The sequence below is a fragment of the Stegostoma tigrinum genome, chromosome 7 (assembly GCF_030684315.1).
Source record: "Stegostoma tigrinum isolate sSteTig4 chromosome 7, sSteTig4.hap1, whole genome shotgun sequence".
Taxonomy (NCBI): domain Eukaryota; kingdom Metazoa; phylum Chordata; class Chondrichthyes; order Orectolobiformes; family Stegostomatidae; genus Stegostoma; species Stegostoma tigrinum.
In genome coordinates this window covers 48167417-48181799 of record NC_081360.1, presented here as the reverse complement: position 1 = coordinate 48181799, position 14383 = coordinate 48167417, and the positions used below count along the sequence as shown (strand labels likewise).

At 39.6% G+C, this 14383-nt stretch overlaps 1 protein-coding gene across 1 annotated transcript in view; it reads right to left on the bottom strand.

Annotated features, from left to right (window-relative positions):
* dnah9l (dynein, axonemal, heavy polypeptide 9 like) overlaps nucleotides 1–14383 on the bottom strand; it is a 353637-nt gene that overhangs the window by 268105 nt on the left and 71149 nt on the right. The window contains 8 exon segments of the mRNA XM_059647649.1: nucleotides 553–580; nucleotides 582–664; nucleotides 747–869; nucleotides 983–1141; nucleotides 1228–1311; nucleotides 2773–2931; nucleotides 3047–3133; nucleotides 12957–13073. Coding sequence (XP_059503632.1) covers nucleotides 553–580; nucleotides 582–664; nucleotides 747–869; nucleotides 983–1141; nucleotides 1228–1311; nucleotides 2773–2931; nucleotides 3047–3133; nucleotides 12957–13073 — 840 coding nt within the window.

Sequence of the window (14383 nt, the reverse complement as noted above, 5' to 3'; positions counted from 1 at the left end):
ATTTACCAACAAAAATACAACAGCATAAATTCACATTTACATCAAATAATTGAAAGCATTGAATGCTTATTGCCTGGAGCTTACAATATAATTACTTTCTTTACATTAGCCAACTTTTTAATATCCAATTTCTATTTTCTTAATAACCCACTTTACCTGCCTTGAACAATAAATCAATTGAATTCCGGAATATTTTTCATCTTGCAAACCATCATAAAATACATGACTGTTAAAAAATGTACAACCAATTCATCTTGTTGTATGAGATTCAAGCATGAGCATAATCATAAAAGAATTCGAGATCGACAGAACAAAGGGCATTCAGTTTAAATATGAGAAAAGTTATTTTAACTAGAATATGCTGGTAGGCACATTACCTATAAAGTCCCACATTAAAGTTGCATTGAAGCTTTTAACCAGACCCTTAAAAGCATTCAAAATCTGCTGCAAATATGTGGCTACAATGATTTTAAAATTATACACAACAATGTAAGAATGAATCTATGTCTAAAAAATTGCTTTTTTTCTGAGAAGTTAACTGAAAATCAGCACCTGATTATCTTCCAGTGTTTCAATCAGATTTGAGCAGTGGAGTTCCTGTACTATAGTGCATTTCGTATGAAAACTCCATTACACTCCATATTTGACTAATCTCCGTCAGCACCTGGAAAACATAAAGTTTTTCCATCTTTTAGTGGGTATATTACTGTCAATGAGTTTTGATCACAGAAAAGAAAATGTTTTACCTTTTCTATTGCCATTTCCTTTACTGCCTTTTCCACTATGTTTTTTACTTCCTCTTCTACCCTATATAGCTGCAGAGCTAATAAGTCCCCTAGGGTAGTGTCTGCATCCATGACAAAGCCAACCTGTCAGAAGAAAATACAGGTTCCAATTTCTGATGGAATAAAAAATTAAGCCTCCTTTTACAAACAAAAACAAAATCAACATTACACAGACTGTAAAATATCTGGTGACTTACCCCAGTTGCATTCATTAATTCCTGCCAGTGCCTCACTCTGATTGCAGGATTTTGCAACTCAGTAATAGCCCGAAGCGAAGTTAGCATATTTTTCACCACAGATGTTAATCCGGCATAGACATCCCAAACTCGAACCTCCTTATCAAGTGTTTTCATCTCCTACCAGGAAAAATGGAGAGGTTTTAAAATACTGTATACCATTGCATACATTCTCAACCATCAGTTTACATTCAGATCATTTCTACCTTTGCGAATCTTCGCAAATCCATATCCATTTGTTCTACATTTATTTGTTTCCATTGTGTCTTGATCCAATCATCAATGCTAGTCTAGAAGAAAAATATTTTTTTAAAAATTACTTTACGAAGCAAGGCAAATGACAAAAGATTTGGCAACAATTGTCATACACACAAGAGGGGGACTTTACTCCAGGTAACTGGTAGCCACAGAATTCCCAACTGAACAAAGGGAATGGCTGACAAGAGTTACACAACAGCTGGCGAATTCAGGACAGTGAAGTACAGGTTTTCTCCAATTATATAATGGGGACTGGACCTTTTGTTGCTTCAACTGGCAACGTGGTCTCTGGTACGTGCAGAAGCTTCCCTTGTAGACGCTCCACTCATGCACCACCATAGTGAACATCATGAAAAAAAGCATGTTATCAATTTGTAAGGATTGCAGATGCTGGAAGTCAGTGTCTATAAGTGTGAAGCTGGAAAAGCACAGCAAGTCAGACAGTATCAGAGGAGCAGAAAAGTCAATTAAGAGTTTCAGCCTGAAACACTGACTTCCCTGCTCTTCTGATGCTGTCTAATCTGCTGTGCTCTTCCATCTTCATACCTACAGACATGTAATCAATTTGACAGGTAGAGCAGCACTAGTATTCCTGTGTACCACAATGCTGCAATATCATTCAGTATAAAGCAGTGATAAGTGGTTATTTTCCATAATACTAATCACTGCTACTTACGGATCATTTATATGCTATCATATCTTTCATACAACTCAAGCTCTAATGTCAAACAGGCTGTAGCGTGTGGAGGTTAAACTGACAAAATATATCACTGGCTGATCACATCTAAACAATGCCCCACTGACTGTTCCACCAGGCCCCTTAGATCTGACCAGTGTCCCTCAAACTGCAAGTTTGCAAACCTCTTCAGCCCTCCTATGGAACACAATTGCTAATTGGTTGATCTTCCACATGCATTTCCGCAATACCAGCTTCAATTGTTGGGGATATAAGGGCCAGTGGCCTCCATTCACCACTTGCTCAATAACCAGAGGCATCTTTAACCTTAATCATCACCTTGCAAATGATTTTTAATAGCCTTTTTTACTGTCTAATTCAGCATCTCACCATGTGGATGCCAGTACACTGTCTTCCCACCAGCTCCCAAATTTGCCCATTAGTTCCTAGCATGAAGAATCCTTTCTATCTGCACCCTTTCAATTCTCAGGCTCCTTATTCCCCAAAGCTCACTTTGATAGACTGCACTAAATTCAAGTTTTTCAGCTAACAAAATTAGCTAAGCAAACTATCAGTAACATTAACAATCGTGAAATAACTTTTATTGTTTATGGTACAGGCATGTGTTTTGCCATATTCAACTGATTGATCACTGCAGCACCATGAACATGGTGTGCCATCTCTAATTGCTAGGGCTGAATTGGTACCAGAAAAACTATTAAGCAAAGTAGTAAAGGGATCCGGCAATTTAGCCAACTATTTAGTTATAAATATTTGGTCATTTCATAATCTTTGTCGGCTAACAATTCAAACTTACCTGAACGAAAAATACCATGTCCCACACAGACTTCAATAGAACAATATCTGAACGACACTGTTTCAAGTGCTTATAATCTGGTACATTCACTTCAAATAGTTTAGCTGTTTCCTGAAGACTGTGCATTTCTGCTTCTTGCTTGACGATATGTTGATGAGTCTAAAACATGAAAATCAGATTGCACCAGCAAAATAGCTGTAACAATTACTAACAAAGAAATGTCAGTGTTATATATGTATGCACATCAAACAGGTGAAATGTCGTATGCTCTCACCTTGTCCAGAAGTGTATAGGGATCACATGTATTAAAGTTAAAAATTACTTCACTCGTAAATTGTTCTCTGAACTTGCATTGATTTTCCTGAAAAAGTAACAGAACTAGTCGTATTTCCTTTATGAAACATCGCAATTTTTAAAAAATGGAACTGCATGTTACTTTCACTATAGTTATCACTTAAGATCTTCTTTATTCAGTTCAAATACCCAGATTTGGTGAATCAAAACAGAAATTTCTGGAAAAGCTCAGCACGGCTGACAACATCTGTGGACAGAAATCAGAGTTAACATTTTGGGTCCAGTGGCCCTTCCTCAGAACCAGAAAACATATGCATTATTGTTTGCAGAAAAAGATAAAAGATAAAAGAGAAAGGGAGCAGACTACATCAATTATAAATGATTCATTATTACTGGGTGGTATCATGTAAGCTATGATTAAGTAATTTATTGCAAATAACTTGAAGTCAGAGTATTTGGCAGGTTATCTGATGACAGCTTCACGTTGAGAAGATTGTAACAGAGCTGAATCAAGAAAAATCAAAATACCACAGACACTGCAAATCAAATAAAAAACAAGCTCCTTTGGGTTCAGAAGAATCTTCAGATACAAAACATTAGCTGTTTTTCTCTTTCTGCTAGAATTGCTGACCTTCCACGGCATTGCCTTTTTTATGTAAAGAAGTAACATTTAACTTCCAGAATTATTCAGGCAGAACAGAACCACTAAATCAGATTATCTGGATATCCACTGAGAGCAAGCATGTGGTTTTTGCTCTGCCTGTAGAAAGAGAATGCAACTTTGAGATCTGCGATGGTAACATTGTTCATTGATTTCATAGAGAATGGAAATTTATGTACTTTTCCAATAAATACGTTTAAAAAACAAAATGTGGCCTTACATCAACAGTTATCTCTCTTTATTATTTCTATCAATTATATATATCCTCTAAGCAAGTTCTATGTAGCAAATTCTCTTCCTACTTAAATTTGTTTGCCACACCTTGATGTCTTTTCTAGACATTGCTTTAAGTGTATCATTAGATTTGCCTTTCATCCTCCCAACACAAGGTGGCAATGCTTTTCTTCCAACAACCCAATCTGTTCCTCTCAAATATTTTTAAAATTTGTGCAATCACTTCCTTCTAAAAATTCATTTGGCATTTATGTTATACCACTGCTAATAAGACTACCTAAGTATTTATCCAATTGCACGTTTTTGAATTTCTAATTTGGGCCACTGGTTACACACCCTTGTCAATAACAATGCTCATCAATTCATGTTTTCATAGATTGCCACTTCCAAGTATTAATGTAGAAAAAAGTTGATTTCATTAAATAACTTTCAAGTACCCACAGAATATTTTGATAGTTTTAAGAGCAAATAAATTACTTATATTATTACACAGTCAAAAATGACAGAAAATTTGTGCACAGCAACGACAATCACAAATAAAGTCAAACTAATGTGCTTTTGAGAACCAAGAGATTGCCTTTTGAATTTGTCAAGGATATATTTTGTTTATTCTCTATTGGAACATGGGTGTCACTGGCCAGACAACATTTATTGCCCATCCCTAACTGCCCTTGAGAAGGTGGTGGTCAGCTGACTTCTTGAACAACTGCAGTCATTATGCTTTTCTGATGAAGGGTCTAGGCCCAAAATGTCAGCCTTAGTGCTCCGAAGATGCTGCTTGGCCTGCTGTGTTCATCCAGCTCCACACTTTGTTATCTTGCAGTCATTACACTATTGGTAGACTCAATGTTTTCAGGAAGGGAATTCCCGGATTTTAACCCAGTGACAGTGAAGGAATAGCAATATATTTCCAAGTCACAACGGGGCTTGGAGGGGAACTAGCAGATGATGGTGGTCCCACATATCTGCTTCCTTTGTCCCATTGATGTGGTCATGAGTTCGGAAGGTGCTGTCTAAGGATCTTTGACAAATTTCTGCTATGCATCTTGAAGGTAGTACACACTGCTGCTACTGTGCATCCGTGGTGAGAGTGTGGATGTGTACCCATCAAGTGGGCTGCTTTGTTGTGGACATTATGAAGCTTTGAGTGTACTGAAGCTGCATTTATCCTTTCAAGTGGAGAACATTCCATTACATCCCTGATTTGGGTTTTGCAGATAGGAGACAGGCTGCAATATTCCTAGTACCTGACCTGCTCTTGTAGCCGCTGTGTCTATGTGGCAAGTGCGGTTAAGTTTCTGGTCAATAGCAACCTTTAGGGTATTGTTAGTAGGGGATTCAGTAATCGTAACATCATTCCATGTCAAAGGATGGTGGCTAGACTGTGTTTTATTGGAATGGTCATTGCCAAGCATGTCTGTGGCATAAATATTATTTGCCGCTTGTCAGCCCAAACCTGGATATTGTCCATATCTTGCTGCATTTGATATTGGTCTGCTTCAGTATTGGAGGAGTCATGGATGGTGTTGAACATTGTGTAGTCAATGAACATCCGAGTCACTGATAAAGCAGCTGATGGTTGAGCCCAGGACACTACTTTAATTAACTCCTGCAGAGATACGGGGAAAGGTAGTGGCCTAGTCATATTAAACAATTACTCAAAAACTCAGCACATGTTCTGGGGACCTAGGTTCAAATCCCGACCACGGCAGATGATAAATCTGAATTCAATAAAAGCGTGGAATTAAGAGTCAAATGATGACCACAAATCCATTGTTGAATGTCAAAGAAACTCATCTGGTTCACTAAACTCCTTTAGAGAAGGAAATCTATAAAAGACACCCACATCCAAGAGTGAATATAAAAAAAAGTCCTCAAGCTGAAATAACTGACCTCCAACAACCATTTTCCCCGGATTCTCATTGAATCCAGGTTTTACTGGGACTCCTTGATGCCACAAATTGGTCCAATGTGGTCTTGATGTCAAGGGCTGTCATGCTCACCTCTGGAATTCAGCTCTTTTGTCTATGTTTGAACTAAGGCTGTAATAAGGTCAAAACCTGAGTAGTTTGTCAGCATTCCTGCTCCTGGGCCTGCTGTGTTCATTCAGCTCTACACCTTGTTATCTTGGATTCTGCAGCATCTGCAGTTCCTATTATCTCAGAATCTGAGTGGTGCTGGTGGAACCCAAAACGGACATCACTGAGCAGGTTATTGCTGAGCAAGTGCTGTTTGATAGCACTATTGCTGACATCTTTCGTCAATTTACTGATGATCAAGAGTAGACTGATGGAGTGGTAACCGGCTGGATTGGATTTGTCCTGCATTGTGTATAGGACATACTTGGGAAATCTTTCACATTGTCAGACAGATGCCAGTGCTGTAGCTGCACCGGAGCAGCTTGCCTCGGGGAGCAGGAATTTCTGGAGCACAGTCTTTGATAGGATTGTCAGAATGTTACCAGGGCCCACAGTCTTTGCAGTATCCAGTTCCTGCAACCATTCCTTGACACCACATGGTATGAACTGAATTGGTATCCCTGAAGCTGCTGACCATTGGAGGAAGCTGAGATGGATCATATACTTGGCAATTCCAGCTGAAGATGCTGCAATTGCTTCAGCCATATCTTTTGCACTGATGATGTTGGGCTCTTCCGTCATTGAGGATGGGGATATTTATGGAGCCTCCTCCTAGAATAAGTTGTCATTAATGACTGAATGCAGAAGGGCGTCAGAGCTTAGATCTGATCCTTTGGATGGGGCAAATTGCTTAGCTGTGTTTATTACTTGCTGCTTGGGATGTAAGTACTCTTGTTTGGTAGCTGCACCAGATTGACACCTCATTTTAAGGTAAGCCTGGTGCTGCTCCTGGCATGCCCTCCTGCACTCTCCATGGAACCTTTACTGAATGTTTTATGCCCCCCTAAAGAGAGATCCAGGTCAATTCATCTGGAAGGTGGCATTATAAGTTATTCCCTCTGTTTCACATTAGTTTAACTAACTCTATTTTTAATTCCAAATCTCAACAGTTACATCAAAACGTTGATGAATCTTTGCTTTTTTCCAATGAATTTAATTTTAAGATAATTTTCAGGATCTGTATAATTTGTCCCAGCCTTTTATCCTATTTTAATCTGCTATTATTATTGCAAGCGAAATGCCGTTTTTTCCAGGAGCATTCGGACAAAGCTTGTGCAAAATCAACTTTGACTGACTGGACACTTGGCCAAATGGTTGAAGAGTGATATAGGAGCTTGTTTTCTTAACTTTCAAATGGCCACATGTTCCAGTGAAGTACATTGAAACTGCTTCAATGCTTTTTCTAATCAACTAGTCGAGAAATGTTATGATACACCTTTGGAGGTTTGACTTGAACCTGGGTCTCCTGGCTCAGTGGGGAGGGACAGTAACACAGCACCTCAAGAGCCATTTTTTAAAACATTAAAACACAATTCTCTAACTTACGTATCCACTCCCAATCTCTATGCAAGTAATTTCAGATATTTTTATTTAACCCGGCAACCTGTAGAACCGGGACCTTCTAACCCAGAAGTAAAAACACAACAGCCCCTTCAAAGACACTCAAATTCTCCTTAAATCTCAGTAGCGTTATCATTCATTTGAGAGAGGAATTTGCTACTAATCATTTAAAATGCCAACAAACTGCATTGAGGCATTATGTCGCAGGAACGAGGCAGACTGGCAGCAGAAAGGGGAGAAAATAGAGGCTAAGAACCAGGAGCAAGAGTAGGACATTCATCCTCTCAAACATGCCCTGCTGTTCTACAAATCATCGCTGATCTCATCCTTATGCCAGTGCCTCAAAGCCCTCAACTCCACAATATTTCAAAAAGATATATCCCTCATTTTTAAATGTTGAGCCTCCATAACTCTATGGGGTAGGAAGTTCCTGACATTCACAATTCTCAGAGGAAAAGGTTCCTTTGCATCTCAGTTTTAAATGAATGCTCCCTTATTCTGTCACTATGTCCTTTGTTCAAGATTTTCCCACTAATGGAAACATCTTCTCAACATCCCGTCAAAGTTTTCTATGCTTCAGTAAGATCACTCCTCTTGGAAGCTTTAATGAACAAATGGGTGAGGCGCTGGCCTAGTGGTATTATCGCTGGACTGTTAATCCAGAGACCAGACAACATTCTGGAGACCCGGTCTGAACCCCGACAAGGCAGGCGGTGGAATTTCAATTCAATAAATCCCTGGAATTCAGAATCTAATGATAACCGTGAATCCATTGTCGATTGTCGTAAAAACCCATCTGGTTCACTAATTACTTTAGGGAAGGAAACCACCATCCTTACCTGGCCTGGTCTACATGTGACTGCAGATCCAATGTGGTTGACTCTTTACTACCTTCTGGGCAATTAGGGATGGACAATAAATGCTGTCCAGCCAGTGATGCCCTCATTCATGAATGAATAAAGAATAATCTGCTGTGTTCATTCTGCTCTCACCTTGTTATCAAAGGATAAACACCTATCTGGTTTAGCTGTTTTTGTTAAGTCAATACCTTTCATCACAGGCATCATTCTTGAACTGCCTCCAATGCCAGTACATCCTTTCTTAAAAACATGGACCAATATTGAAGGCAGTTTATTTTGTAAGAGTAAACTAATCTCATGCAACATTCTGCTTAATGTCCTCAAGAATATGTTTGGCCAGTTCAGCTCAAATTTACAAACTTTCGCAAATATCATTCTTCAATTAAGTGACAGACAATTACGACTACAACCGTATTTTTGAGATAGTTTCTTTCCACAATATTTTATAAACTGAACTGTGGAATACAGCTGTGTCAGAAGGGTATGGACGCAAGTATGACATGATCATGAACACGTAAACTAGCCTGATACGTAACTAAAAATTAGGAGGTGTTGTATTTAAGATGAGATACTAAAATAAGATTCTGTTTTCCCTCTAAGGTGAATGCAATATATACCGGGATATAGAGAACTGCAAGTGATTTCTCCCCCATTCAAAATTACCAAACTTTAATTTAGTGATTTATTTCATGGTTGTTTGTGGGAATAAGATGCAGAAGTTTATCTTTCAGCTGTTGCTGTCATACTTGCAAATAGTAAAACCAAAACATATTGGTCTCGAGATTCTTCCTCCCTGTGTGACCTTCATGATTTATATTGAGCCAAAACTCACCTCCCCTGTTCTAGGGCTCTAGCACTTTGACTCTGTGAACTGTTTCTGGCCTGAGCAATGGACCACCGTTCCTGATAACATTGTTGAAATTAGACAGTAGACCGTCAAACTGATTGGCCAGTTGCTCTCTGAATTGGACCTTGATCATTGATTCATGGAATATGGGTATCATAGGATACAGGATGTTTTACGAAAAACCAAAATATTCACAAAAGAAAAGTTCTTTGATAAGACAAAGAAATTCAAAGGATTCATCAGATAATATCAGATGATATCATGCTATACTAAATTACTTGCATTTATTATATTCTTGTGGTGCATCAAAAGTGGCCATATCAAGTTTATGGAGAATTAATGTGTGAATATAATGCGCCCTTCAAGTCTCAGTAGGCCTCAATGTGCGCAAAGTTGTATAACTTTAGATTGGGAGAAATTCATGAAAATACAAGTTTTTTCCCTTCCTACATGCTTCAGACAGTCTATAACATTTCCTCACTAGATAAATAGATGATCTGTAAAAATGAAATTGCCAATGGTGACAAGTTGAGCCAAGCATTGACATTAAAGAGGATTATTGTTCCTTTATCAGGTTTTTCAGTCACCGTTAACCTTCTGTTTTCCTCAGCTTAGATCAGGTGTCATTACGAAGTCAAGAAGCTGAATTTTTGTTGCTCGAGTGTTCACAGTGCTTATAACGAATTATAAAGTTGCAAATGCTTCCAAGTGATGCTAAAAATAGGGGTTCAATTTTATAAGGGTAGGGTGTAGATGCACAGCAACACAGCACTAATCTACCCCATCCTCAAATCCCTGGAAGAATGTTTGGCTTCAATTGAACCACTTTAAACAAGACCTTCCTACAGTGTCAAAACACTAAGCAACCTTTGGAGGTTTGAGGGGGGGAGGGGGTCAGACTTCAGCCCCTTGGAGGTGGTGAGGTGCCCCACCCTTAAAAATTGCCAGCTCATCTGTTAGCTCTAGCAGTCCCTAGCAGCAGCAGAACTGAGAAGTGGATGCTTCTACAACTGCAAGTAGCCCCTTGAAAGAAAAGTATATGGATCGCGGGAATAGGAACTCTAGGGTTTTGGACAGGAAGGGTCCATGGAATCATGGAGGGATGCAAAATGTGTTTGGGGCAAATTTTGAAGGCCAGATACAAATGTGGAAAGATAGGTTATGCATGATCAGAAGCAGTGGTGCCTCTAATAAGCAGAAGACACCTCCTGAAAGAGTTAAACCCCACCCAGCCAGCCCTTTCAACAAAGCTATTCAGAAAATTGACGCACCCAGTTAGTCCATCTTCTACTGCCCAGCATGGCACTGAAGGACTGATAACCTTAAATGGACAATAATTAGCCACTTAATCGTCTCAATCTATCTGGGGGCAGAGGAGAGCAGGATGGCATTAATCTACCCCTGTGGCATATTTTACATGTCCACCAACCGATTAAAACATACTCCAGTGGGAGACTGTAAAATCCAGCCCAGTGGCAACTTCATACCAAGGTTTTCTGATGAGCACTGAATGTGCTAAAACATCACTGCATGCACTCACTGCTTATTCCATTTTGAAATCGCGGTGTGTATGGATGTACACTAGAATAGAAATGGTCTTAGAAACAGAAACAAGTTTACATTAGGACTTCCAAAAGTCTTATGCAAGATATTTCAAGAGAAATACAATAACTTCCATTACTACAAATATCGTGGTAGTAACATAAACAAGTTCAACATTAAATTATTCTCAGCTCAGATTTATACATCCTCAGCAAATGCTGCTTAGATTTCATACACTAAAACAAACCCACCAACTCCCACAATTACCTGAACTATATATCCTCACAACCTGTTTCCCGGATAGACTCCATTCCATTTTCCCCGCTTCTCTGCTGCATCTGTTCTGATTATGCCATCTTCTGCTGGAGAAGCCTCAGAAATGTCCACCACTTTCCCCAACCAAGGATTCTCCACCATCGTGGTTGACAGGGCCCTTAGCCATGTTCGACCTATTTCTTGCACTTCAGCCACTCACCCCTTCTTTCCTGTCCCACAGCACAAATAGAGTTCCCCGGTCGTCACTTTCCACCTCCAAGTATCTGCATCCAAAGGAGCATGAATGGCCATTTCTGCCATTTCCAGACACATAATCCCCTCCCATCAGTATTCTACAGGGTCTGTTGCCTCCTATACACCCTGGTCCATTCCTCATCCACTCCCAACATCTCACACCCCCACGACACCTTCATATGCAATCACAGAAGGTGTAACTTCTACCCATTTACTTCCACTCCCCTCATTATCCAAGGCCTCAAACACATCTCCCAGGTCAATCAGAGATTTACCTGCACTACACTCAATCTAAGTCAACTGTATTCACTGCTCACAATGTGGTCTCCTCCACAAGCATAAAATCATAGAAAACCTAAAGTGTGAAAGCAGGTCAATTGGCCCAAAAAGTCCACACTGACCGTTAAAAGAGCATCCCACCCATCCCCCTTCCCATTCCCTGTAGCCCTGCATTTCCCATGGCTAATCCACTTAATCTACACACCCCTGGTGACTACTGGCAATTTAGCCTGGCCAATCCACCTAACCCGCACCAAATCTCTGGACTATGGGAGGAAACTGGCGCACCTATCAGAAACCCAAGCAGACACGGGGAGAATGTACAAATTCCACACAGACAGTTGCCTTAGGGTGGAATCGAATCTCGGTCCCTGGCACTGTGAGGCAGCAGTGCTAACCGCTGAGCCACCATTCCACCCTTCAATCAGGAGATGAAACACAGACTAGGTGATGGCTTTGAAGAACACATGTTTCGTTCGCAAAAACGTTCCCTACCACTTAACAGACCACCATGTTCCCTGATCAACATTGCTACCTCGGGCCTACTACAGGTGCTCCAGCGAGCTTCAGTGCAAGCTGGAAGAACACCAACTCATTTTCTACTTGGGAACCATACAGCTTTCAGGACTCAATATCAAGTTTTATAATTTTAGGCTCTGCACACCACCTTCCATGTTCTTTACCCACGTCCTTCCATGCCCAGGCCTTGTCATCACCAACATGTGGTCCCCATTAACAGTATTTCTATTTCCCTGGCTTACCATTATTCATTTTTTTGTTTGCTTAACTACCTTCCTCTCCCTCGAGACTCTGTCTTCACCTATCCCCTCATTCTTCTATTACCCCCTTGACTTCAGCGTATACTCTCTGTAGCTACTACTAGTTCTGATGAAGGATCACTGGATCTGCAAGATTGACTCTGCTTTCTCTCCACAGATGCTACCACACCCACTGAGTTTTTCCAGAAATTCCTATTTTTGTTCCAGATCTCCAGTATCCACTGTTCTTTGTTTTGTTTTACTGCAAATTTGAAAATTTATATTAACCTCGAAACTGGCTAGTCTGTAAATTGACATTTTATGATTGCATAACATAGATATTTGTGTTAGGTTAGCAACAGCAAACATTTTGACTTTAGTGTTGCTATTAAAAGAAGTCATGTTCCACAGCAAAGCAAGCTATATATAAAAAAACTATATGGTCTGCAAACAATTACCAAAAAAGATTCATAACCTACCAGATTAAGCATAATTCACATTGAAAGGGGAGGGAGTATTACTCCCATTTTGTAAACTGGGATTTAAATTATCAGATTTATTTAGAATTCATTACCATCAAACATATAATTGTTATCTCTGGACATCCCTTTTCACAGAGTTTACAATTTCTTGGTTCAGTGGAGCTTAATTCTGGGTTGTTAGCAGAACAAAAATGCAAAACCATTCTGTTCAAAGCAGTGAGCAAAATACTGATCTCACCTCAAACTGTACACATTTTCTTCTGATAACAGATACTTCATTGGACTGCAAATGTGCCACTTCATGCTTTACAGTTAATGCAATCTTTGTAAGGTTCTTCCACTTTTCTGGCAGCTCCTAAAATATTTTAAATGAAGAAAATATTCATAACGTAGTAGTCATGCATTCAAAATTATATTTATATAAATATTTTGGTTACACACTGCAGTTAGATGGATTAGACATGAAACAAGCTTCTGTTTTTAATATGAATTTACGTGGACGATGTACAAATAATCTTAAAGTTACACAAAACAATATGAATTCTTTCCAAAAAGGCTTTTCAAGCATAATCATAGGTGTAACCAGAAAAAAGAAATTAAATCTATTTGATTTCATTTTAGAAGTTTGATTAACATTTTCGATGCCTGTATATTTTAACCTTTACCCTAACTAACATGTTAGATTTCCTTTATTTTTGTATGGGATATGGATATCGTTGACAATATCAGCATTTCATAGAATCATAAAACCACTACAGTGTGGTAACAGGTCTTTCGGCCCAGCAAGTCCACACCGACACTCGAGCATCTCACCCTGACCCAGCCCCCTAATCTACATATCCCTGAACACTAGGGGCAATTTAGCATGACCAATCCACCTAACCTGCATGTCATTGGACTGTGGGAGGAAACTGGAACACCCGGATGAAATCCACGCAGGCACAGGGAGAATGTGCAAATTCCACACGGACAGTTGCCAGAGAGTGGAATTGAACCCAAGTCCCTGGCGCTGAGAGGTAGCAGTGCTAACCACTGAACCACCATTGCGCCCCTTTCTTTTTCCTGAAGATACATGAGAGGCATTTGTTGACTACCTCTAGATCAAGAGTCTGGAGTCACACATGGGCCAGATCAGATAAGGTCGGCCAACTGCTCTTCTTAAAGGATATTAGTGAACCAGGTAGATTCCTCAATTATTTGTGATTTAAGGTTAAGAGTAATCCAAAGAGATTTCACAAGTAAATTAAGGGCGAAAAAACAACTAGAAAGAGGGCGCTGAGCAGTAGATATTGTTTACCTAGGCTTTAATTAATCTTTTGATAAGGCTCCACATGGTGGACTAGATCATAAGTTGACAAAATTTAAATAGGATAGGGATGGGTTAAGTGTATGGTCCAAAATTTGGCAGATGTACTTTTTTTATTCATATGGGCATCACTGGCTAGGCCAGCATTTATTGCCACATCCCTAACTGCCCAAAGGGTAGTTAAGAGCAACCACATTGCTGTAGGTCTGGAGACACCTGTAGACCAGACTAGATAAGGATGGCAGTTTCCTTACCTAAAGAACATTAGTGAACTAGATGGGCTTTTCTGACAATTGATAATGGGTTTATGGTCATCACCTCAATTCCAGATATTTATTGAATTCTGATGCTACCATTTG